Raw genomic sequence first — 26,241 nt, 5'->3', positions numbered from 1 at the left:
AACCCCGTGCCCGCCGCTGTCAGAGCGGTCCCTTTTGGGGCTGGGTCTCGGTTTCCCACTGCACACAGCGGGCTTGCTCTCCCTCCTCCAACCTTGCGGAGGGGACGGGGATCCCTGCCGGGCCCGGCCCCGCTCCTTTGTTTGCTCCCTGCCCCGGGGGCGGGCCCGGGGCCGAGCGGGGAGCGGCGGCGGCGCCCGGCCCCTGAGCCGCTGGTGCCGCTGGTGGCCCGCAGCCGTCGGAGCTCGGGGCTCGGGGCCGGGGCCGGGGGCCGGGGGCTCGGGGCGGTGCTGCGGGGCGGTGCTGCGGGCGGGCGGGCGGCATGCGGCGGGGGCTGCGGGCGCTGGCCCTGGCCGCGCTGCTGCTGCTGGGCCGGGCGGCGGCGGGGCGGGCGGCGGCCTGCGAGCCGGTGCGCATCCCGCTGTGCCGGCCGCTGCCCTGGAACGTCACCAAGATGCCCAACCACCTGCACCACAGCACGCAGGCCAACGCCGTGCTGGCCATGGAGCAGTTCGAGGGGCTGCTGGGCACCAACTGCAGCCCGGACCTGCTCTTCTTCCTCTGCGCCATGTACGCGCCCATCTGCACCATCGACTTCCAGCAGGAGCCCATCAAGCCCTGCCGGGCCGTCTGCGAGCGAGCCCGAGCCGGCTGCGAGCCCGTCCTGCTCCGCTACCGCCACGCCTGGCCCGAGAGCCTGGCCTGCGACGAGCTGCCCCTCTACGACCGCGGCGTCTGCATCTCCCCCGAGGCCATCGTCACCGCCGAGGGTGCCGGTGAGTGCCCGCCCAGCCCCCGGGACCCCCCCTCCGCCTGCCCCCGGACCCCCGCGGGGTGCCCCCGGGAGGGGTCGGGCCCCGGCTGCCCCCGGAGCTGCCTCGCGAACGGGTCCGGAGCCGGCCGGGCTCCGAAAGCGATCGCGGTCAGAGCCGGAGGGAGGAAGGTTTTTGCTGGAAGTGCCCCCGAGTTACCTATGGCTGAGCAGCTCAGCGGCACAATGACCCCTTTGAGGGATCCCAGCGCCAGGTCCATGAAAACTGCCTTTCAGCGAACGAGAACCTGATGACATTCTCATTGCGGGGCTGAAAACGCTGAACTGGTGCATTATGCGCCGGGCTGAAAGAATCCTTCTTGAGGGAATGAAAATGCTCCTTGAGAGAGCGGGAGGAAGGATTCCTGCCCGGGGAAGAGGCGAGGTGAACACTTCCAAGTTTGATTCTCCAAACAGAGGAGCGCAGCCAAGCAGCAGGCAGGCAGAGCGAGCTGCCGCGCGGCTGGCACGCAGGGTGCCTGCTTGCTGCATCTCCTCAGCACTCCCAGACCTCAGGCTGCTTGTAGACCCCATCTAAGAGAGCAGGCAGAAACTTTTGCAAAAAGTTTCAGGCAGAGACTTTTGCAAAGCAGGGTCTGTGATACATGATGTGAAAAGGCTCCTCTGACCGAGGACACACCTTGCTAACACTCCCTCGCACCACTGAAGCAGTTGGTCTTGGCTCTGCTGTTGCTGATGCCAAGTTGAAGATCAGGTGAAGTTCACTTGTTCCTTTTTTTCGGTTGGTATCACGGTAAGGGATGAAAGATTCCTCATCGGTTGCGCTCCCCTTGCCTGCCGGGGATCAAGTAGCCACTGCTATGTCCGTGATGGAGAAGGCTGCTAAGGATAGTGGAATTGCTTTGTTTGCCTGCACAGCTTTCCTCCAGCTGAGCCCTAGAGTTAAGAGGGGCTGGGGGAACCCCTGGGCTTGTGCTGGTCTCCAAAATGTTCATTGCTGATGCTCAGATGCACGCAAGCTTCAGCCTGCGTGCTCGTCTGCTGCTGCCTCTCGCGCTGTGCTTGTCTCCAGGGATGTGTTTGTCCCTGCTTTGAAGGGGGAACTGGGTGCTGCCTGTACTAGGGAACAGGTCCATCGGTTGAATTTCTGGCTCTGCAAGTGTTAAAGTCATGGTATCAGTGGGCCATACTTGAGAAAAATAGGGAAACGTCCAGCTTTTCCAGTAGGTGCAGGAGTGACTTTGCAGTCCTTGATGTTTCCCTGTAGGCAGTTGCGAGTGGTGCCTTGGTAAAGGCAGTCGTATTTCACTGTATCTTATTTTCTTAAATGTTTTGTTACTTCTAAGAAGCTCACACGTGCTGCTGCCCTAGGAGTGCTCCTGCTCCTGTCACAAGGAGATCTGTGTCTGGTTAACGTGCTTGTGGCTTTCTGTATCAGTCAAAGTGGCCTCTCTGCTGCTCCAAACCATCTGCTCATCCTTGCACATACTTCATCCCTTTGACCTGGAAGAAGAGTGGCCTGGATTAAAAGTAGACATAAAAGTGAAGGCACATCAGGCCGTCAGCAAGATATTGGAGAAAAGAGAAACATCATAAACGTGTACAATAAAGCGTCAGAACAATTCTGGGTGATCATCATAAACAGGGGATTAGAGTCCCAAATCCTTTTAGAAATACAACCTCTTAAACACTAATGAAAAGGAAAGATTATTTAATTGATGGAGACGTGTTGTCAGATCTTAAATGAAGCTGTGGTTTCTCCATGTAGTCCGAGTCCTCTACATCTGCCTGTACACTGAGATGAAATCACAGTAACCCAGTATCTGAATTTGTCACTGCATGCTTCAAACAGAAGCGAAAGAAAGAACCCTTTCCCATGCTCGCTTTTCACACATTGTGAACTTCATTTCCAAAGGAGTGGTTTCCAAATGCAAACTCAGGTGTGGAAGTGAGAGGAAACCTTCTGCTCCTTGCCCTGGTGATGGCCCTGAAGCTGCCGGCTCAGTGTTGGTGGGAGTGGGCGATGAGGGGCTCAGCGGCCTCCTGTGCCTACGGAGCCGCCCTGTGGCCTGGGGGCTCGCATGGTCTGCATTCAGTTTTAGCTGGGACTGATCTTCACATTACTTCTGCTGTTTGTGCTTTTTCTTTTCTTGCAATTAGATAAGATACGTGAGTTGTATGCTCAAAAGTAAGTTTTGCCAAATTGCTCCTTTTTCGCAAGGCTGTCACCCAAACCTGTGGTCCAAGAATTGTTATCTTGCGCACTTACTATGCAAGCGGCTTTTATCTTCTCTCTTTGTTAGTGTTTTAATAGCTTTCCTCTGAAAAATGATTAATTAAAACAGCTTATTGGAAAAAATCAGTTTGGATTTTATCCCCCACTCTTAACGAAGATTTAGTAGGAAGCCTTTGAATCGGAGCTCTGGAGAATATTTCCTCTTTGGCAGTTCTGCTAATCATCGCCGACAGATATTTCTTTCAAAAGATTGTTTTGCAAAGACAAAACTTGGCAAAGAGCTCCACGCTGAAGAGAAGAGGAACAATAGGAAGTCAGCAGTTTATTTTTTAAAAATAGCTTTTTTAATTTCTTGTGTCTGCCTGACGACTGGAGGTCCAAGCAGCACGTGGACGAGCCTGACGGAGAAATTCCCCCCCACCTGTCCAACGGATGGGGTGCTGTGGCTGCTGCTCAGGCCAGCCCAGACCTTCATCATCCTCCCTTCCTTGGTGGGTGGGAAGGGACCAGGTGAGGAGAGCCTGACCTGTTGGTGGCCGTGGAGAAGATGGGGGGGCGGGAAGCCTTTACCCAGACGTGCCATGTAGTGGGGAAGGTCTCCAGCTGCCTGCACAAGCCTGCGCTTCTCTCCTTTAGTAGAAACTGCTCATCTCTCAACACACACCAACACACACAAGTGCCCTGAGGACGATTAGCATCGCCTTAAGGCCGGTACTTGCCTGTGCCCAGCCCTCCAAAGTCAGGAGATGAGTCACGAAGTGACACGAAGGTGCCTGCTTACTCCTCTGCCGTTCACGGGCAGACACGGCGCGCTGACCACAATTGCACAGCACAATCCACCCTGCGCCGCAGCCTGAGCACAGCACAGAAATTGCAGCCGCTCTGCACACACCTTCGGAGTTACTCGCCCACCGCGCAGCCAGCTGTCTCCTCACAGACCCATAGCCACTGGCCTGGGGTAGGGCACGTGGCCTGGCAAGCAAACGTGTGCAGAATTAGGAAGTGGGTGGAGGTCGTGGTGTGCTGGAATTTGGTTTTGTAAAAATAATATTAATGCAATTAAGTTGTGTACCCAGGAGTGGAAGAGAACGTCTTGTGGAAAGCAGATTCGTTTTGGTGCGTGTTTGTGGTGGCAGGCTTATAGTAGGCACCTTGAGTGTTCACCACCCTCGTTGCATCAGCGTTACTTCTGAGGAGAGTTCCTCGGCCACTGCCAGTGCGCGTAGCTCTGGCTTGTGTTTAGCTGTAATACCAGAGGGAACTGGACCTTCAGCTGATGCTGGAGTGGTACCAAACAGGATCCAGCTGTAGGTTCGATTTCAAATTCAATAAGCTGTGGTTTCAATTCAGGCATTGTACCCTCACAAACAGATTTATTCTCATGTCAAATGGTTATTAATGACATCTTGTCAAGATTGGAGCTTGCTGGGCCACATGAAGCACCAGAAGGAGTTGTCTAGGGCATTTGCAAAGCCAGCCAGCCCTAAAAGCAAGCAGGGAATTTGGCCAAGGAAACCCAACACGAGGCTGCTGCTGGGAGGTCGTGCAGACTTGTGTCTGCCGTGGGAGCAGCCAGTGAAGTACCAGGCTGGAGGCTCAAGGACTCATCATGCTGTTACCACGCCAGAAGGAATTTTTCATCACTACCTGATGATAGGAACTTATTTTTTAAAATTCAAGTGATTAATCCAAATGAAACACGTAAGCAAGGATTAGTGTGTATAACTTGACTTGTTAGACGGCAGCATGGAAAAGCCTTGCAGCTACCATGGAAGTACACGGTTACTGAAGACCAAATTATCACCATTAAAACCTTGTTTTTGTTCCGTAAGCTAATGTACCACAGCAGTTTGGTGCTTTTTTGGAAGAAAACGCATTTGATTTGAGGTAGCAACCAGGTATTGGATGTAAAGGAGCATCTATGCAATCATTCAATACTGTTTGCTAAATCTTTTGCTAATTAGGAGCAAAAAGTCAAAAATTTCATAGTGAGTAGGAGTACTTAACTTCTGAAGTCCCAATTTTGTGAAGTTAATCATTAAGTAGGCAAGTGATTTACATGTTTTTCAGATTTCCTTGCATCTTGCTAGTCCTTTAGCCTATCTCTGTTAATGTAAGGGAAGTTCCATGTTGCGATGAAAAGTACAAAGATAAATATGCATTGAGATGAAGGTATGGTGTTTTGTTTTTTTTTTTAATGCAAGGACAAATTGGATTTTTATTTGTCCTTCTAATAAAATATGCTACCTGTTTCCCCAGTCTTGTTTGTCTTGTGTCTTTTTGCTTGACTTATACAAGGTTGTATGCATTAACATACTCGTTTCTCAAGACCAAGTATGTGTGTAAGTCCACTGAACTGTGCAATTTAATAATAGATCTGAAATTACGCATTTTACTAATACAAGGCCCATTCTATGTACAAGAGCATCCAAAAGCAGTTCTTTGGAAGTCTAGCACAGGGCCTGTTTTTTTTCCTCCTGTTCTTTATCTCTCCTTCAAATAATCAGCATGTTTTTAAATTGAGGGGAAGGGGAAGGTCTGAAACATTTGTTTTGGCATTTGCTTCAATGATACGATTGTGGTTGGTTTGATTTCCTCAGTAACCAAAAAAACAAACCAGAAGTAATTTCTCCTTCATCATCTAATGAAATGCAAACACTACGTGTGCTTTTTGTAGATGCTGCAAATTCCTGCCATAAATTTCCCTCCTTGTCCTGAACCTGCCAGTCTGTGCACCTCTGGAAATGGGCTATTTAATCTGCTTCAGCCCGTAATGTTGTGTGCCGTGTCTGGATGAAGCGTAGATAAGAACTGATGTCAACTCTAGCAGGAACAGGCTGGCCTCTGGAACATTACAATCTGATTATTCATTAAGTTTTAATATACTAAATATGAGAGAAAGAGAAAGCATTGCAATGGGGGGTTGTTGAAATAATCCACTATTAAACATCCTAACGTTTCTTTCTGTATTTTACGAATCTGTGCCAGATTTCCCGATGGATTCTAATAATGGCAACTGTAGAGGCTCCGGCATCGGTGAGTACGGTTTTATAAAGCTGTATAATGAGCTGCGTAAGCACGTCCCTTTAATGCTTGATGAAGTAAGAGCAGTACTAAGTGATGCATAAATACCTGGCTTTGTCTTGAGATCCTGTAGATTGTGCTTTTGACTGGTACGTGTATCCATCACGGGAAGGTGAGATTTGGGGCTGGTAAACCTGTGTACTTCTGGCCAAATCAGCCCTCCAGCTCTTGTTTCTTCTGCTTTTGCCAGGGCAAATTGCCATGAAGTGAAGGTGGCCGTGCTGGTCTCACGAGTTCTGTCTCGAACAGTGAGAATGATCATTACATGAATTTTCCTCCCTCCCACCAAAAATGTCATTATTTCTTCAGCTCTTCCAGTTGTTTTTCCATGCATAACTGAAAATGCAGGGAGGAAAATAATGCTGTAGTCGTTGGCAGGCTTTAACTAGCATACCAGTATGAGTTTTTATTGAACTGAGCAACGCTTACTGCAGTGATGAAAATCCCAAGTGTTTAAACCACAAAGCGACACAGTAGGACGTTGGGATTGTACGTACCAAAAGAAACGTCTTTACACCTATAAATACCATTGCTGTGGGTTGTAAGGAAAGAAGCAGTGAAGTTGCAGATGCTCACAGTAACGTGCTGCAGAAGTAAAGTGAAAGAAGTTAGAGATGTAATGTTCCTTTTGTTATTTATTCATTTTAGCCAAAAGAGGCTAGATTCAAGCAGGCTGCTTGAGATTCAGTCAAAAAGGAAAAATGCAGTGCTTTCTGCCCTATTTTCCTTAATGTTAATTCCCTTTGTGGCGCACTGGTGAGTCGGCTAGCTCTCTCACTCACTGAGGGTAAAAACAGGGTTGTGGTTCATTCTGACTTGCAAATTAAATTCTGACCTCTCTGTAGATAATGGCAAAACTCCCGTTAACCTGAGGAGATGGAGAATGAGACCTTCTGAGGCTGTTTTTATTCCAACAGCTCCCCCATTGCTTTTTTTGTTGTTGTTGTTTCATTTTGTTTTTGCTGGAACTGAGTAAAATCCCTTGAGTGCTGCCACTATTCACAGGCAGTGCAAAGCAAAGCAAAGCCCAGTTCAGTAGCTAGCAGATTATAGAAAGGTGCATTTGTTGCTCAAGCAAGCCAATGACTATAGGTTTTCTTGAATTTTATTACCATTCCTGTGGAAGTTCTCCTCTCCAGAGGTGCTGACCAGCTACAGTACATGCCGAGGTCCAGTTTATTAATGTAAGCACCTAAATATGGTTGTGGAATGTACAGTTAGATACCAAGTTTTGCTAACTTCAGCACTGATCTCCTGCCACCTTATATCAAAAATATCAAATGTATCTTCAGAACTGCCTGCCTTTAGGGATGCAGGCTTGAAAACTCACATCCAAAAGAGAAGGTAAAGATGCATGGAGCTGATGAAGAAGAAGGACAATGTTCTTGTTGCTAGCTTTTACTGTTGGAACGCAGATTGTGGTTCAATGTGCTATGCCCATTTCAGCTGGCTTTTTTGCCTCTTGGAAGTAAGCTAGATTTTTGTCAGCTTCCTGAGATGCTTTTCAGTCATTTAGACATTTTTTTCCAGGCTTTTTTCTCCATTAACTTATCAGGGAAGCATTTGCCAGGTTCGAGCATATGTTTATGCTGTGCGCACACGTGCATGTAAGATGGCAGTTTGTAGATAGCAGCTACAGCAGAGAATCTTTTCCCCTGTAATCCATTGGTTTGGGTATTTACAGGGAGCTGTTTCCCATGGTATAGATGCTGAGCATACATTAGTATTGTGTTGACTTGTATTAAAAAAGAACATTTAATGGCAAAGTCAGCTGAGATCTCAGCCCCAACTTGATGTGAGCCTCTGCTCCCTGTCTTGGTTTATAATGAGTTTGGTTTATAATGAATTTGCAGTTTCAGAGCTCTTCTGGTGGCTCTGGAGGAGAGAATCATGTCAGATGGGACTTGCCCTTAGCATCACGAGACACAGTGCATTTTTAACACAATTCTTTTGCAGCCACCCTCTGAGGATGTTCCCTGCTCTGGGAAGGCTCAGATTTACAAGAAATATGCATCAATCAAAAGAGTGTTTTCTAATCCTCGCATCGCGCTCCCGTTGAAAGCCGCTGTACCAGGCGTTGGGAGAGATGAGCTGCTTCTTGCTCTACGGCTGGCTGACCTTGGCAAGTGCCCCTGTGCCAGTCTCTGCATTTCTAAGTAGTAACTAGAAACAGTGCGTCACTTTGTAAAGTTCTCGGAAATACAAACTTGTAAAGGACGAGGACAGCAGGAAGTTCTTTGTGAAGAACTATTGCCAGGTCTATCCACTAAGTTCTACACCAAGAATAATCAAAGGCACTCCTCAAATTTAAAACAAATAATAAAGTTAAAAGGCAATCCAGTATTACCTTAAAATGAGGGAAATGTGAGGCTATATGTTCTTGTCCTGTAATTTAGACTATGTTTTTCTACCTGTGCCACAGAGCAAAGTGTTGCTGAGCAGGAGAGTGTAAAATGTGTTGGGTGCGAATGCCGAGATGCCTGCATGAGTGTGGGTCGTAGGAGCCTCTTGTATGGCCTGTCTTGAGGCAGCTTATAAAATGGGCCATAATTCAGTCTAAAATATGTATGAGCTCCCACAGGCAGAAGAGAAGCCAAAAATCACTTCCCTTCTCAGCTTATATTATTTTAACACAGTCATACAAAAGCTGAAGTCTGTAGGATCCTATATATAGATTCGTGAGGACATTTGAAATTCAAGGAAACAATATCCTCTTCTTGTGTGATGTTCTTCTCTTTCCTGGATTTTTGGTACTTTCAGCTACAAAAATCCTTGCAATCCAAAATAAATAATAATTCGAGAAGTCCATAACCGCAAGATACCATCTTTGTATTTAATGCAGAAGTCTTAAAAAGAAAATAAAAGTTCTACCCCAAACTCTTCGTGGTGGATTTAACTAAATCCCTGGCGTCATTATTTTAGAACTGTGTTGTACAGAAATAGGCTGTATTGAGTCTTCTTTCACTCAGATGCTGGGTGAAATGCAGCCAGGAGGCAGGGGTGGTATTTAGGACACAGTACGAGTGAGGACACCGGAGTCCTGCTCACAGCTCACCTGTTCTTTCCCAAAGGAGATTTTGTTTCCACTGAGATGCATTACATTGGATGACCACGTATGTGTAACACTGGGACCTGCGGTTGGAAATGGGTGACATTTCTGGCTGGGTCTGACTGTGAGAGGCCACCAAGCTAATTGCACGCTAGCATGAAAGAAATGGATATCTGCATGAGAATTTCAGCAATGAAATACTGGTAGGAGCCCGGGGCTCCAGCATTAGCACTCTCCGGGTACTAATGAAAGTGTTTTTATCTCCGGTGTTGTTCCCATTATACCCAGGGACGATGACCCACGGTGTAGGTTTTAGGCTGGTGGCAGCCTCTCCACATTACTCCTTCCAATTTAGACAGCGAGTGTGCTGGTGGAACCACAGTGGGTTCTAGGGGATGTTGCCAAGAAGCTGCTGATCTTTCCTCCTTGGAAAGCGCAAGCTGCAGGCATCTGCTGAGCTCCGTGCTCAATGAGGTGGTTGTTGCCCTGAATCGGAGGTTTTCAGCTGCTGGCCCTGCTGCCTGCTGGTCAATGCCTCCATTCCCTCCTCTGGCTCTCTCAGTTTTCAGTCCCACACTCCATAACACAGGCTCATGAGTAGCTCCTTGTTTTAGTTACACCTACGCAGACATTTGTTACTCCAGGAATTTTCAGTCCTCATAATTTCTTAAGGGAGAATTCAGCACTGCCCCTCCTTAGGTTGTTTCGAGCGAAATGAGTTAGGAACTGAGGAAACAGCATCCCTGAGGTGAAGGAGCCTGGTTCCTTGCCTTTATCCCTTGCTGCTACGTAGCTTATACCTTTAGGATGAAATAATAGTGCCAGTGCCAGGTGGGTTTCCTGCAAGTCCTGAATGAGTAACCTGCCTGACCACTGGTTGGTGTGCCCTCTTGGCCAGGGACTCTCTGCTACTGACACGAGACCTGAAGGTTATGCCCTGGGATGTGTCAAAGCCCTGTGCTGGATGTAGCCCTTAATTTCTCAGCTAGATCTGTATTTTAGATGAAGCACTGTCTGTAGGACATACATGAAAAAAAAGGGTTGTGATTATTTTTTTTTGGAGGCTAGGGTTTTGTTGTTTTGTTTGTTTTTATTCTTTTTTTTTTTTTTTTAATTTCATCTCGTCAATTTTCTTCTGGAAACCTCTGCTGCTCAGTTTCAGAACATCTTCCAGCAGAAGTACCCTGTGCTTTTTAACATTTGACTTCTCTGTACTAAGTAAATTCAGGGAGATACTTGTCAGGTGTGACCGTGGGGTTTGGGGGAGATTGTCAGAGACCAAATGCTGTTTTCTTTCTAAACAAAAGTTTCTGTTTTGTAGAGCGCTGCAAATGCAAGCCTATTAAAGCTACCCAGAAGACCTATCTACGCAACAATTACAACTACGGTAAGGACAGCCGCGTGGCCAGCTCCCAAGCCCTTTAGGAGAAGGCTACAGGAAGAGAATTAAACGGGGCTGGGAAGAACTTCACAGAAATAGCCCATGGACCCAATTACCGATGGTTAATCCAGTAGTACTTGTTACAGATGTGGCCTGAAACATTTCCAAATTCAAAACTGAGAGTGTTTGTAGAGGGATGAAGGGGATTAGCTTAATAGGGTAGTACAAGAGTGTCTCTGTTGACACTGCGTGGTAGTTAATTCAGTGTCAGCATGGGCATTTGGGGTTCATGCACTTCTTTAGTGCAAAGAGTCATTTGGCAGAAGTGACACTGTGGGCTGCTACGCTTGAACCTCCTCTTGTATTTACAGCTCCGATGCGTTCTGCTTGCACAGGAAGGGATGTTTTTGGTAATTCTTAGGCCTGCAAACTCACCATGGCATCTTACAGACATACTAGGCTTTTGCCTTCTTGTGCGTTGAAGCCATCAATTAACATCTTTCCAGCTGTGTTACACTGGCACTAACACCTGTAAAAGTGCACAGTGTCTGTATTATGTCCTCTGTTGCCCAGGTTGCCCTGGTTTTCTATCACAGGTCCACTCTGCTACTTCTATTCATGCTGCTTGTTTCAACCAAATTAAGCCAAGGAGGTTGATGAATATGTATCACTTAGGGGAACTGAACAGTCAGGTCTGTTCTTGCTCCTATTACTCATGTGAACTGCCTGAAGTTCACTGAACTTAAACACTTCATTTCAGTGGTACCGATTGCTTAATATTTATTAAGATTATGCATTTATCCAACTGTTGCCATATAAGCTTCTTTTTAAAAATAAATCCTATGGAAAGCTAGAAGCTTGTAACTGCATTCAGTCAGATGCTGTTGATGTATTTGAGGTGACTAGTTTTGCATTGTTTGGGGTTTGTTTGGGGAATTTCTACAGACTGATTGGTCTGTAGTGGGATTACACAGCTGCACTTGGTGGTCACTGAGCGTGCTGCAGATGGCTGTGTGTGAGCTGGCGGAGATGACCCCTCAGCACTTCGTATTCTCAGTCATATTGTATCCCTCGTTTCTCACTTGTGGAAGTAAAGAGGTTTCAGAATGCATTGGAAAGAACACCAAACCGAAGTAGGATTTTGTTTTAAACTCTTAAGAGGTCTTAAGAAAGAGGATCACTAGATAAATTATGTTAAATGCATACCAGTTATTGATTGTTTTTAATGTGGCTGCAGTACGTGCTGGCTGATTGTCTTCATGGACAATATATGCAAAGAGATGAGTTGTACTAGTCCACAGTTTTCAGATCTGTAATGGTTTTCATTTGCAAGCTGTTAAAGATGTGATATTCTTTAGAGTGTGACCTCTGGATTTGCTTTGCATTTACATGTGGCATCAGTTCACTGGTCACCATGAGAGGCCCAAAAATCTGTTGTCTTTGAAAGGCAACTTTCCCTCCTGTGCAACTTAAGGCAAAAAGAAAGGGCAGGGGAAGAAACAATTAAGCGGGTCAGCAGGTCAAGATCAGGAGCATTTGGAGTTCATAAAGAACAGAGCAGATTGGTGCTGGGTCACTGGAGAGAGAATCAAAAAGGTAAGGGCCTGTCACCAGCAGAGATAGCGATACAATAAGTTTTCATGCATATGCACATTTCGTGAAAGGCCAAGAGTGACAAATTAAGTTCGGTCACATGTACTCCAAGCAGTCAAAGAAGGAGTAGTTTTGGCACAAGGGAGAAGAAGGGCACACAAGGAATGAATTAAATGCACGAAGTGGAAAGAGCAAAGAGGAGGGGATGCTAAAAGTAAAGCCCAAATTTCATAGGACACAAATCCAACATAATTCCTATTTGTGACCCACAATGTTTTGAGATATACCCAGCTACCTGCAGCCTCTGGGTGGAGGGTGAAGCAGTGGAGAGATGGGGGTAGGGAGGTTGCTCGAGTCCAGCTAAGCTCCTGATAATGGCCCATACAAAAGCCTAATCCCAGAGGTCACTGAGAACCACCCCGGGTGACCTGCATTATCCACTGCCGTTAACTATACTTCTTGTCATTTCTTCCCAGTCATTCGGGCGAAAGTGAAGGAGGTGAAGACTAAATGTCACGACGTCACTGCAGTAGTGGAAGTCAAGGAGATTCTCAAATCTTCCCTTGTGAACATCCCAAAGGACACTGTAAACCTTTACACAAACTCCGGCTGCCTGTGCCCCCCGCTCAGTGCCAACGAAGAGTACATCATCATGGGCTACGAAGACGAGGAGCGCTCCAGGTAACTTGCGGCGTTACCCTCGAGGTGTTTTCTGTGGTTTGTTCCCTGCCCCTGCCCCTGGAGCTTGCATAGAGTCACCTGCTAAGAGAAACTTGGTGTCACTCTTTGGATCACCTTCCAATATAATAATCATCTTCTCTACTAGGGGGACTGCCGAGGGTCACAGAGCTCTGGGGTTGTATAGGTAGTGCGCACCTGCTGATGTTGGACTGTCTCCTTCTGCAGGTTACTCTTGGTGGAAGGCTCCATCGCTGAGAAATGGAAGGATCGACTGGGTAAAAAAGTCAAGGTAAGAAAATGGCTCACCAGAAGCCAAATGTTGTAGATACCATGAAACAGCTACCAAAGCTTGTCGAAATTAAGAAAGAAAATGCCCGTGCTGAGCCCAGTAAATTAATAGGAGTGAGTGTTTTAACTCTGTAGGCAAACTGTGCCTTCTGCAACGCTATGTGCTTCATAGGGATCGTACGGCTGGTGAAAAAGAGAAGGCTTTACAAGTGTCTTCCAAACTAAGTCAGAATTACACTTTTCAGATTTTAATACTCTTGAAATCTAGTTCACAAATTATGGGGGTTAGCAGATACTGTAAATTTGTCTCTCTGGCTTAGATGATGGAGGTGCATAATAAGAAAGTCTTGCATTTTATGCACAGTATCCAATTGGAAGTAACAAACGCAAACGATATATGAGAATATACTCTATGATGTTTTCTAATTGTAAAGTACTCTAATGCCTTCCAAGCCCTGGAAGCATGGCCTTTGTGCTTTGATGCACAGCAGAGTATTGGTGATTTTGACATTGCTAGGAGTGTCATTTTACACAGATTGCTCTTATTTTCAAACAGTTTCTTAACTGCTGTCTTACCACAGTGGTTGTGCCTGTGCAAACCAGGCTCCTCTTCCACTGAAATCTTTCTTCAACTGTTTTAATGGTGACTGGCAGGGAAATACTGTTCTCATTACAAATACAAGATTTGGTACATCCACAGAGATTACATGAGGGAAAAGATATGGGGATCTTATTCCAAGTTGCTGTTTGATTTGGCAGAACTTTCCAAGATGCAGTGCCGCAGAGCAAACACCGCGTTGCTGCTGTGGGCTGATCTCTGCTTAGTCCCAGCCTGGGGGTGGCAGGGTGATTTATGGTTTCTTTCTTGGAAGCTCACTTATTTTCTCACTTATTTTCTCACTTTTTGCACAGCTGGGATTGCCTTGTATTGAGGATTGGTTTCAGTTCAATTCAGTTGTTTTTCTGCCCACCACGGGTTTCAATATGCAGAGCATTTTTGTGATGGCTCTAAAGCCTCAGCAGCAAAGAGGCCCACGGATATAAAAAAGCAATAACTGAGCTCCATTTTTATTTTTTTTTCCAAATCCTGTGATTTCTTAATCTTGTTCGTTTTTGCCACACTTCCAGTTCTGGTAGCTCCTGATGGATATTAGCTGTGGATAAGGCTTACAAAGGTTTTTGTGTCACTATACGAAATGATTTCTGGTACAGTAGTGGTGCTTGCATCAGGAAACTAGTTGTATAATTTGAAGTATAAAGGGCAAGAAATTACTGATTAGGAATTTAGGGCATTGATGGCTTCATAACTTCAGACTGTGTTATGTTAGTGAGGTGCACAAGCTGATGAAAAGGTGAAACACTTTTCTGCTGAAGCTGTTGTACCTTGCATTGGCCCTTTCATTCACAGAATATACAAGAAGATCAGGCCAGGGAATGGATGCTCCTCTCCATTCGAAATAATAATACTTACAACTTCACATTCCTCCCCTTGGGCCCAATGTGGGCTTTCACGGGGGCAACAACGACAGTTTTTTTTTTTTGTCAGTGTTGCTTGCAAATGCACGTAGTTGTCCTACTTAGAATATTTATAAAACTTAGCTCCTTCTTGTGCTAACTCTCTGCAATTCGTCTGCATTTTGATGCGCAGCGCTGGGATCAAAAGCTCCGCCACCTCGGCAAGGGGAAAGGAGAGCCAGGACAAAGTGATGCAGCGCCCAAGCCCGGCAAGGCCAGCAACCCCCGGCAAGCTCGCAGCTAGAAGTGAAGTGCCCTACGCCGAAATTCAGTGGACTATCTGTCAAGACTTCACTGTTGGAGCAGCAAAGGAGAAATTGCACTATTGCACGTTATATTCTATTGTTTACTACAAAATAATGTTTTAGCTTATATTAGTTTTTATTCTTCCTCTTGTTTTCTGCCTTTTTGGTTTGGTTTGGTTTTGGATGTGTGCAAGCTCTGGAAATATAAATATATGTTTCTGTTACTAAAAAACTGCCCTTACGAGGCGGGGAGAGGTCAGGACGTGCTGAAGTTGCCATTTTATCTCCCAGATCTTCTTTGGGGGAGAACAGGTGCAAGCAGGAGATTTGGCACAACCCTTCTTTAAATCACAACCCCCACTGGCTTCCTTGGGCCGGTCCTCGTCACAGCCATGGCCACTGTTTGCAGAAACCCCTTGCTGGGGAGGGGAATTTGTTGATGTAAGTGCATAATTTTTAATTCCGAAACAAAATAGCCATATATGTATTAATTTACACACAGTTCAAGTCACATGGCACTTCTGGAAAAATAATGGAAAAGAAAATAAAATTTGAATACTCTCTGGACTTTATAGGAAACTTCATAGTCGTGCCACCCCAGGCCTTAATTTATCATACACTTCTTCTCTTATAATGGCAGTTTCTTTTTTTTTTTTTTTTTTTTCCTCTTCCTTCTCTCTGCTGAGTTGTAGGAATAGACTGACTTACCAGGCCTGCTCCTCAGTACAGGTCTGCACTTTATCATTTGGATTTTGTGGTTTTATTCTTCAATCTGTGCCTACATAAGCAAGTGTTCAATGCTCAGTAAAATACGTCCAATAAAAATCTTGTAGTTCTCAGCATGGACCTTATCTGACTTTTGAACCAACATCGTATTTTTATATTGCTGTTCAAAATATAAAAACCAAAACCCCTTTGTTTTTGTACTTTTATAAAAGTCTTTGCAGATAGTAACAACGTATTTGAAATTATCACTCTGTTCTTCTGTTTTTCTATTCTCTCTTGCTCAAAAGAAATTAAAGTGATGTAAATAAAAGAAGTCCTCTCCACGTGTAGTTACAGAGGGGAAGTACTCGAGATGCAAATGGCTGTTGGGTTCTCAGCTTGTATTTTCTGTGGTCACCCTAGCATGCTTAAATGCATTCGGGCTGCCTCTTGTTAACACAGAAGTGCTGCAGTTGTTAGGTTGAAAATGTGCTGATAACAAGTAAACCCAGAAGTATTTGGGAACATTTATAATATTACGTTATTTTAAGATTCCAGTTAATAACCAAAGGTCTCAGGGCAAGTCTTCCCTCCGTGTGGATATCAGGCAACTTGAAACATAGACCTGTGTCCTGCAAAATTTGCAATCTGTTGAGTTTTCTTTTTGCTTTGTTTTGTTTTGTTTTGTTTTGTTTTGATTTTAAATAAAGGGGTAGTGTATGGAGGAGATGGGTTGTGAAGGTTTGAAGTGACATTAAGTCTCCAGCTGGTTCAGTGTTTGCTCCAGATACTGCGCAGGCTGGATCAGAAGCTGTGGAAGGGATTTCAAAGGAAAAGCTGAATTTAAACAAAAAAACAACATCTGGAAACTTTGCTCTGGTCTATTTTGGACGTTGTTCTTCTTCATCTACTCTGTTTCTTGGCTCCTGTTTTTTTTTTTCCAGCCATGCTGTCAGCAAGCAGGTCTCTCTGCCTGTGGTGGGGTCCAGCAGGTACATCAGGACCAACATCATTGCAGCAGCAGGAGGAGCCAAGAGTTGAGTAAGCAGCAAGTGCTGTGAGGCCCCTTGCCAATGTTATCAATCATATTTACTTATTGAGCTTTGGGCTTTTTTTAAATGCAGTGAATAGAAGGCAGTTCATAGTAGAAGGAAGGGTTGTTGCACAAGATGCCAAGATAACCAAACTTCTGAGTGGTCCTGCTTGCTGCTGTGCTCATAACCCCATCCTCAGAGCTGTCTGAAGAAAGCTACTAAGTTTGTAGTATCGCACCCTGCTTAATTAAGTCTCAACTAGAGATTAATGTCCCACATATTTTAGATTCTGTGGTATGATTTTTTTTTGTTTTGTTTTGTCCCCAAATTCTATTGAGCTTTGCCTAGTGCTACTCCCTCGTCATTACCCCAGTACTTCACTCAAAAAACCCAGCGTCTGCTAACAGGTAGTATGTAACTCCATGAAATTGTAAAGGTCCTCCTCCCCATCTAGCATCTGCTCCATTTCTCTCTGGAGCTAAGATACTCTCTCTTCATCTTTTACTCACACTAGCTGGGGACAAAGGGACAATAATGCCTTCTGGGGACAAAGAGAAGGAAAGCAGTAGCTCCACTTCAGTTATTGGGAAGAGCTGGTTTGCAGTCAGCTTCAAGTCCTTACTGCTTTCTTTATTTGCTCGGCTTGAACTCCTGCCCAGTCTTTGTGCAGTCGACAACACGATGACCAGAAACTGGGGCAGATATTTTTAATGCTGTTCATCTCTGCTGTTGTGCATTTCCAGCGAGGACAGGGGGGCACCGTGACATCCTCTGAAGGCGAGCGGAGGTGCTAGCAGGTTGGTTTTCTCTGCAGCACGCTAGTGAGGACAGCTGGTCACCTCTCGCTCCTGCTCAGCTAGGAGAGCAGCCAAAGAGGTAAGGGGGCTTCTTCATACCTGCTACGGCAGCCACATCATGGGCTGCACCAAGCAGGGGCTTTGCTGGTGAGTCTCTTCAAATGACCATCCAGATGCTGGAGAGCAAGCTGTTTTCCCTCTTTTCCCCAAGCTCCTCTAACAGCAGTGAGGCAGTGTGTATCTCTTCGTTCTCCATCTTCACCTGCAGTGAAATCACTTGAGGGTCGTCGTCAATCTCTTGTGAAAATCTCTGTAGCTGTGGAAAGAGTGCTCTGTAATGACCGTGAGCTTTTAGTTATTTCAGTTGAAAATGCAAAGTCTTTCTCGTTTAGAGATTTTTTTTTTTTTTTGAGGCAGCACTAAAATTGTATAAAAGGAGTGCAAATAACAACAACAACAGAAAGTGTGCCAGCCAGCTTATTAGCTGTGTACAATGCGGGTGTTTCAGTGGGTGCTGCACATACCTATGCACGCACATGTGACCAAGTGTCATGGGATGTATAGAAGGATTGATTGAAACCATGCCTTTCCCACATCTGGGTTATATTATTCCAGAGAGCAAATATGCAGCCTAAAATCCCTGTGGATAATTAGCCTGACATGTTGCTTATCAGAAGGCACCCTTTCCTATCACAGCTCGGCAGCTGAGAAGGCAGGAGGAATAAACACCACAGCCGCTATTCACAGGCCATGTCAAGTTTTTGGCAGGGGTTCACTCGTGGTGTTAATACATCTGCACAGAAGGTGCTGGGCATGTTAGAAATAGCATGGCAATAACATGCCTTCCTTTCAGTCCACGCACGGCTGTTTTGACGTGCAATTACTCCTAGGAAAGCCAAGAGTAAGCAGCATCTGTATGGTGAAAACAACTTTCAAATTAGTGCGAACGAGAGCACTGTGCATTTTAACAGCTCTGGGAGAGAGAGTGCCAGAAGTAGGAAGAATAAAGGCCTCTTGTTCTCAGAGTCTTTGTTCTGAGAAAAACGCCAAATCAGGATCCTCGGGGTGTGTGCTGGGGTTCGGGACTCAAGTGGCAGGGAAAGCATCAGTGTCTTCAAAGGGAGGGGAAGGCATCAAAGAGCAACACTGTGTAATATGACTTAACTAGAATCAGGGTGGGGTTTGTTTTGGTTTTTAAAGATTCTGGTGCATCAAACCTGAGAACAAGTATTAGCAGAGTGTAATATCAGTGCTGGGAATAAACATGTCCGCACCACGTTAAACCCTGAACAAATGTGGGGCTGGCTAGGGAGCAGCTAACTGCAGGGACCCCAGCCTAGGAGCTGCCAGGGCAGTCAGCAGCTTACCAGGCAGCACAATGTGCAGAGAGCGCTGCCAAAATCAACACCCCGAGGGGTTTGCGGTGCAGATTGGGCAGGTAAGGCAAGGGGACAGTAAGGATGAACGAACACTGTGTGCTGTCTTCGGAAATGAGCCCAAAGCCAGGTTAAAACAGCAGTATTTTTTAATGGGCAGCCTCTCTGTGGCTACCAAGGATGGCACGTGAGGTGTTACGTGGTGAGACAGCGTGTCAGCCACTCCGATGGCTGGTCTCAAGGTGGGGAGCTGGAGCTGGAGGAGACGGGATGAACATTTCCCAGGGAAGACAAATCCATTCACTCCTGTGAGACCCACTGCTGAAACTGTGCAACTGGTGGCTGCTCGGCAGCTTTAGGAGCTGCTGCTGGAGGGAAAGTGAGCGCTAAAGAGAGAAAAATTGGGATCCCGTGGATAAAATAAAGAACATGTGTAACTAAGGGCAGCATCACGCCATCACAAGTCAAGCACCGTTTTTTTTTTTTGCTGCAGACTGAGTCTAACTGGATGTTGGTCACCATGGCACGGGATGACTAGGCTCCTCCATCCCCCAGCAGACTTCACAGAGAGAATGCTCGTCCCTCTGCTCCCCCTTGCCGGCATTTGCCTTCCTTGTGGAGCCTTTCCCCCAGCACCCTTGCTCAGCCACCCCATCCAACGTTTCCTGAGGGCTTTCTTTCCAATACAGGCTTCCCTCCTGTTCGCTGCTGGATGCTGGTCTTGCTCTTCTCCTTGCAGCTCTCCCTTTTCTGCCGCCTCACATTTTTCTCCTGCCTGTTTCCTGGCTGCTTATCTGCCTTTCTTCCGCTCATTGTCTGCTGCAGCCCCGTTCCTGCAGCTGCAGCCAACCTCCCACCGCCGACTTTTGGGCACCGGGGATGTCCGCTCCCTCCCTGCAGCTTGCATCCAGTTTCAAGGTGGTCTGCGGGTATCGCTTACAGGGGAATGTGCTCCATCTTCTGGGAATTTAACAACCAGACCCATCTGGGGAATGGAATTGAAATGTCAAAGAGCTCTTGGTACGTTGTTGACACTCACGATTTAATGTCAAATTCCTCCCCTCCCAAATCGCCCAGAGATGAATGTGCTGGAGCTGCTGCGTGGAAGGACTGGCTTCTCCTTGCCTGTGTGGGTGGGTGAAGCTTTCTTCCCTAGCTTTGCCCCTGGAAATGACTGAATTTGAAAACCAGAGCAAAGCAAACAAACAAACAACAACAAAACCCCAGCCCCCGGCCAGCTGCTATTTAATATTTCAGGCTGTGCAATATGCGGTGCTGAATATTTCAGCTCAGGAGGAAAGCTGGAGGACTGTTGGGCACCCATCAGCACTGTGGTGTGCAGAGCCACCCAAATCCTAAAACTCCTAAATCCTGAGCAGCACATTGCCCAGCTTCCTGAGCGCAAAAATCTGGCATGGCTGTCTCTAACACGCTACTTCAGGAGGAAAAAAGATGTTGAAGAGGTTGCCAGTTGAATTTCAGTGGGCTTTAGCACATTTATTCTTGCTCAATGTCGGCATGTGTGTGCAGCTGGAAGGAGGGCCAGCTCTGAGCAGCGCTAGGGAGGCTCCTTGGGCGAACAGCCCTGCTGCAGAGAAATTCCCATCAATCCAGCAGCACGTGGCTGCTGTGAAAACCACTCATTATCAGCTGGATCCCAAAATGTTCTCGTGCATTCCAGATATTTCTGGGAGCAACTGGGAAAGCCAAGATGTGCGTTTTACCTTAAATGGCCCTGAAGATCAGTCGGGCTTTTTGGCCTGCCCCTGCTTAAAACCACACAGCAAAGTGTAAGTAAATGCTGATGCCCACATTCCTGTCGTCATTATCCTGAGAACAGGTTAGCTCCAAGGTCTTTAATCCTTGAATTTCCATGCCAAACCCCTGGTTACCCTCTCTTAGCCATTGTAAAGACCCTGCTAATTCCCAGAGCACTGACTGACTGCCTTCAGCTAAAACTCTTTTTAGCTTTTGATGTCCTTCCTAACGATTTGCATCTTTGTCTTTTTAAGTATTTAGATGCTTCTGGAGCTTGATTTACATTTGCAAATAATGCTTTGTGAGTCCTGCTGGTTTGCTCCCGTGGACTATGCGTGATGGAGCCAATGAGAAATAGGTTTCGCAGGATTTTGCCCCGACTCTGTGCCTGCCCATGTGCTTGGATGTAGGGCTCTCTGCATCCCCATCCCTCTGCAGTCGGCCAGATGGTCAGCTCCACGAGAGCTCATTTGTCTTCCTCAGACACCGCTTGTTTGGGGTGGTGTTTCTCCAGTGGTCCTTGAATGAGATGAATAGAAATAACGGGAAGTCTCTGAGCATCAGCTGCATGAGGCTGATGGGCATGCCATGTGCTTTCAGGCCTTTTAGTGACAAGAAATGAAGGTTGGGCTTCATTGCTCATCTCAAACACCACTTGGGCATGCCTGTAAATCACCCTCTTGCCTCAAACTACAGAGGAAATCCTGCTCTTCCCCCACTGCTGTACAGTGCTTTACAAGTGCTACCAGACCTGTGGTATTTTGTTTGAAGAACTCCCTCATTCCAAAAACCAAACTGGATGCGGACCCTGAAGACTGTTTGAAGTTTCTTTGTGCTCCTGCTGGCTGAATGGCTCTGAAATTCAGTGTGTGTCTGAAGGCTGCAGTTTCAGCAAGGAAGGAGTTAACCTTTCCTGCCTGGGAGCAAGGAAATTCTTGGTTTCGGTGCAGACATTTGTGCGGGGTTAGAGGGTTGGATCAGCCATGGGGAATTAATTCATACCCTCCACGCACTAGCAGAATGGTACAGGCAGTTGCTGACAAACTTGCCAAGGACAGTTTCCACAAGAGCCAGGAGACTTGTCTTTGCATTCAGCTGCATTTTAGCGTGTTTTGTTCCTGGAAGGTTGCGAGGAAAAGGTAAATGTCAGGGTATTTGTTCCTTTGCCAGCATATTCATGGAAAATCTATTTAACAACCAGCTTTCCCCTTCGCTGCTCTCAGTCCATGCTCCCTGCCCTGACCAAAGGCCACCAGGTCCAGTCTTTGTGGGGCTGCTCAGCCCGGTGACAGCAGCTGTGGTGCTGTGCAGAGTGGGGAGCAAACGGGGTGGGGAGGCAGCAGCAGGCCCTTCTGCAGGCTGGGGAAGTCAGCAGGGGCTCTGAGGAAGAGTCCAGCAGCTTCCTCTCCTGTCCAGCAGACAGCAACAGTAATGCCTTCCCTTCAGTGTGGCTGAGTGTTTGTGTGCACTGCTTTCACTCTTCTGATCATCACACTGCAAACTTTGCAAAGGTGCATCAAAGGAATTGTCTGCTGGTGCATCAGACATGGTAGGCGAGGTCATCGCTGTTATTTTCCCAATCGCCTTAAACTAGTTTATTATAGTTATTATAGTTATATTTTTACCTCTGAGATGTTTCTGAACGTCTCTGATGGCATCTAAGACACACAGGGCATGCCTGTAGAAGGTAACTGCTGCTTCTAGTATCGTGATCCACAGATATATTCTGTAATGGATCTCCTCGACTGTCTGTAGGAAGCTAAACATGCCTCCTTGGCAAGGGCATGCTTCGCTGGAAAACTGGTTCTGCAAAATGTTGAAGGTCCTCTTGGGTCTCCTGACATGCTTTGGGTAGGCTTTCCCTTTGGACATACTTTGTTGAATCTGAAGTATGTTTGAGGTCCGATTCCTGCTCAACAGAGAACACTGCAGGTTTTTTTTCCCTACTTGCATTCTGCTTTCTGAAGTAGCCACCCCAGCAGCTAGTAAAATGATAGGTATCATTTAACAGCACTTTGTAAAGCCCTTCTGGATCTCTATCGCATTTTTAAAAGCATTTTGCTAAAACATTTGAGAACAGGAAATAGCCCAGGAAAGTTGCTGAGCTTACACTACAACCTACCCTGTGTTCAGCCCCTTCAGAGCAGAGGCCTGATTTACATCTGATGTCAGCTTGTGATGACTTCCACATGCCCCCTACTTTAAACAACTTAATCTGATCATATTCTAAGAGTGTTTGTTTGGACTGTGACTGATTCCAAAACTGTTTCATATCAGGAGTCTTGTTACATGATACGCTTCGGTGGTATGTGGAAGGTGGTTGTGTGACCTACAGACCTACTTCTACCTATAAACGAAAATGATGTAGGTGGGTTTCATGCTGTTGTGAATTATGTGGTTTGGATTAATCTCCCCTCACATTCCACACTCCCGATGATAGACTTCAGCTTTTGACCAAGAAAAAAAAAAAGTAAAGCATTGAAAGACTCATCTTCTGCAGTAAGTTCAGGAATATGATGTGAATAACTTAGTGAGAGAAATGTGGGTGATCCTCAAAGTACCAGAGCCAAGGATGTGAGAGAGATGGGCATGGAAGTCCCTGACGAGTGTGTATTTGTCAGATCAGGGGTCCTTTACTCCTGGTGGCTATACTTTTTTGGAGATAGGAGAAAAACATGACTTGAAACAATGCAGTCTGGTCAGAAACTGAAGAAGGAATTATATGGCGATGAGTTATTCCAGGGATGCTTGAGAGACATAAAACTGAAAACCTCAAGTTGTTTCTTCTTCACTATCTGTAACAAAAAGGGCGTTTCAGCATGCCTGAAACCAGCCACAGCATCATTGTGCGTATGATACTGAGTGTGGTAGGCATTGGGTTTTCAGGTTGTTTTGGGGAAAGGCACGGGTTAACAGCTAGCAGAGCTCTGCTGCTGGACTTCAGGGCTGAGGAAGTAAGGTTGGGGAGGAGGTGACCGTGTAGCTCAGAAGGCAAAATCATTTATGGTGAGTTATGCACTGTGCAGGCAACTTTGAGATAAACGGCAGCCAGCTCTGGGTGGGATAAAAGCTCAGGGTTGCAGCCTAATAAAGCAGGGATTTGTTACACCAGTGTCTCAATATATCTTGCTCCTTTCCAGGGAGACAAACAGTAAGTCAACATAATCAGCACCAGCAGCACGGCCAAACCTCGCGGCCTCAGACTTTGCTTAGGATTTGCAACAGCTTTTGGCAGAAGGGCGGTTACACTGAATAAACCCCAGAGGAATTTCTCCCATATCGCTGCTTCCTCCATATTGAGCCCTGCTACATTCAGCTCAGATAAGACAGCGCTGAGATGAGGGCTGCTCACACGTGGAGCTGCATAACACGTGCAGCTGGGGACCAGGTGAAAACAGTACCAGGAGTACCAGGGCATCCCAGGAACACGGCAGGGGGCTGAGCATGGAGACTTGTTCACTCTGCAATTATTTAAGGACAACACTTGTATGTTAGGAGAGGTAGTGCTGGTCTTAAAAGCAAACAGAAACTTCAAAAGGTGACCTGTATGGGGGAAACAGCCCCATTTCCAACTGCTTTCAAAGTGCAGCTGAAGCCTATAATTCCTGTTCCAGGTCCCTTTCTCTCCCACTATTTACTTTTCAATAAACGCAATAAATGATAAAAAGACACCTCGTTTTCTAATTTTCCTTTAGTTAGCCCTATCTATAGGTCACTACTGACCCTTACTGCCAAACCATTTCAGCCTTGCACGGTCACTGAGCAGTGAGGAACAAACCAAGGAAAGCAGGCACCTCACACTGCCCTTTTGAGCTACGGAAACTTGCTGGGAAGCTACCTGCTGCTTCTGCCAGGGCTGCCAGAGAAGCAGCTAGGAAAATCACTTCATAACCCCGCAGGCAGCAGAATCCAGGGAAAGCCAAGCTTGTGAGCCAACAAAAGACAAGAAGACAATCTTCCCAAGATTTTCTGGGAAGAAACCACGCAGTTATTCTTGTGACAATGACTGGCACCGCTACTGGAAAATCACTTGCTAAGGGTTTGCCAGCTTTCTGCCGCCCAAGCTGATGTCCCACCTCGGGCAGCCCATCTCTGACTCCTTGTTTAGCCAAGGTAAGGATATATGCTGGGCAAATACACCTGGCTTTGTGCTATCACTCGGTGAGTGGAAACAGGGACTCCATTGCCACATGCAGGGACTGGTGAAGCTGCTTTGCGTTGTGCATCACCCACGACAACAATGGCTCATTTCATTGCAGAAAGGCTGAATAAATTCAAGGTCCAACATAATCTCTTGGTACAAGTGCTGCTGGTTTTTGTTGGCCTCCTTTGAGGTTTTTTGGATGCTAAGCAGAATGAAAACAAATATAAAATTGGAGTAATGTGGACTAAGCTCTAAGCTATACACACGCGGGGTTTTTCAGACATATGTGGGGATATAAAGTTTGCAGTGTTTGCAAGGGAAGAGTTTCTGTTTTCAGTGGAAAAGTTCGTAAATATTAGCTCAATGCCACTTTAAATAAAGAAGGGAGCTGCAAGGAAATCTAAAGGTGGTATTTTGAAGTGCAGAGCAGATGAATCCTGACAAAGAGCGTGTTACATGCAGTAGATGTACCACATCAAAAATGTGATTTTTTTTCAATTCACCGTGATGTATATGACAAGAAGGAGCTGTCACAATAAAGCTGCTAGTCTCAGAAAGAGGCAGTGCAGACTCGAAAGGCAGTAATGTCATTGCAACGGGCTCCCAAAGTGAAAAACAGAAGCTGGAGCTGACAATATGATGTTACCTCCAGTTAAGCAGCAACTGAACTACATGTATACGAGGAAGTTGTATGCTAACTTATTTCTTCATAAAGAAAATACATTTTTTAAAATCATTATTATGTTTTTATGATAGTTACATCCAGTTTTAGGGAAAAATTTGGAACAAAATGGAAGCATATTCAAGCAGTGAGCTTTTCACAAGGCTGTGACAAACCATTGTCAGGGAAAATTGCCTCAGAATAAAGTAAAATTGGGTAACGAGAGAGAATGTTATTGAAAAGCCAGTAAATTGGATACCTTTTCTCACTGGAGATTGTCTTTTTGACAAACAACTGATGTTCTCCTGGAATCACATATTTCAGATGGTGCCCATTTAGAACCGTCAATGCTCAGTGCAATGCTCAGTGCTTCTGACTTGACAGCTTGCTTTACAAAGAAAAAAGTTTGCTTATTTAGTTTAAACGTATTTAAAATAGAAAGACAGCGCTTTGCTAAAATATTTATGTTCATTAAACCAGGTTTTTGATTGTAGCAGTAATTTGGCTTTAGGAGGAATGCTAACTTGTGCCAACTTTGTGCTGTTAGCTCGGGACTCCTCGCAGCTGTCCACAAGGCACAGAAGAGGTAACTCCTTCAAAAAGGCTTCATCTCTTCATTCCACGCATGGGGCTCTAACTTCATGTTAGGCAGTGCTATTTTCTGCCCCATCCACAAACGCAGAAGCAATAACAAGGCAGGATGTTTTCCTGTATGCTGATATATTTAGTCACAGATGGAGATGTCCTCAGGGATGCTAGGTACAGTCAGTTCTTTCCCAAAGGAAGCAGTTAGGCTATAATTTGTTTGGCATATTTTAAAGGCAAGTTGAAGAATTTCATTCAAATGGTAGGGATTGCTCAAAGTGGGAAATGCTTCCCATATCTCTGCAATGATGATAGAGCCATTGTAATGGTATTTTTCAA

The 26,241-nt window shown here is 46.0% G+C and overlaps 1 protein-coding gene and 1 long non-coding RNA gene across 2 annotated transcripts in view; one reads left to right on the top strand and one right to left on the bottom strand.

Annotated features, from left to right (window-relative positions):
- Nucleotides 1–26,241, bottom strand: part of LOC140002879 (uncharacterized) — a 54,710-nt gene that overhangs the window by 2,937 nt on the left and 25,532 nt on the right. The gene's annotated exons all lie outside the window — the stretch shown is intronic.
- Nucleotides 181–15,681, top strand: FRZB (frizzled related protein). The gene is made up of 6 exons (XM_027461513.3): nt 181–774; nt 5,995–6,042; nt 10,461–10,526; nt 12,590–12,794; nt 13,020–13,083; nt 14,731–15,681. Exons 1-6 carry the CDS (start codon nt 321–323, stop codon nt 14,839–14,841), a joined length of 948 nt encoding a protein of 315 aa, XP_027317314.1. The 5' UTR covers nt 181–320; the 3' UTR covers nt 14,842–15,681.

The sequence above is a fragment of the Anas platyrhynchos genome, chromosome 7 (assembly GCF_047663525.1).
Source record: "Anas platyrhynchos isolate ZD024472 breed Pekin duck chromosome 7, IASCAAS_PekinDuck_T2T, whole genome shotgun sequence".
In the NCBI taxonomy this organism is placed as follows: Eukaryota; Metazoa; Chordata; class Aves; order Anseriformes; family Anatidae; genus Anas; species Anas platyrhynchos.
The sequence above is the reverse complement of the archived record's forward strand: the minus strand, read 5'-3'. Positions and strand labels throughout refer to the sequence as shown.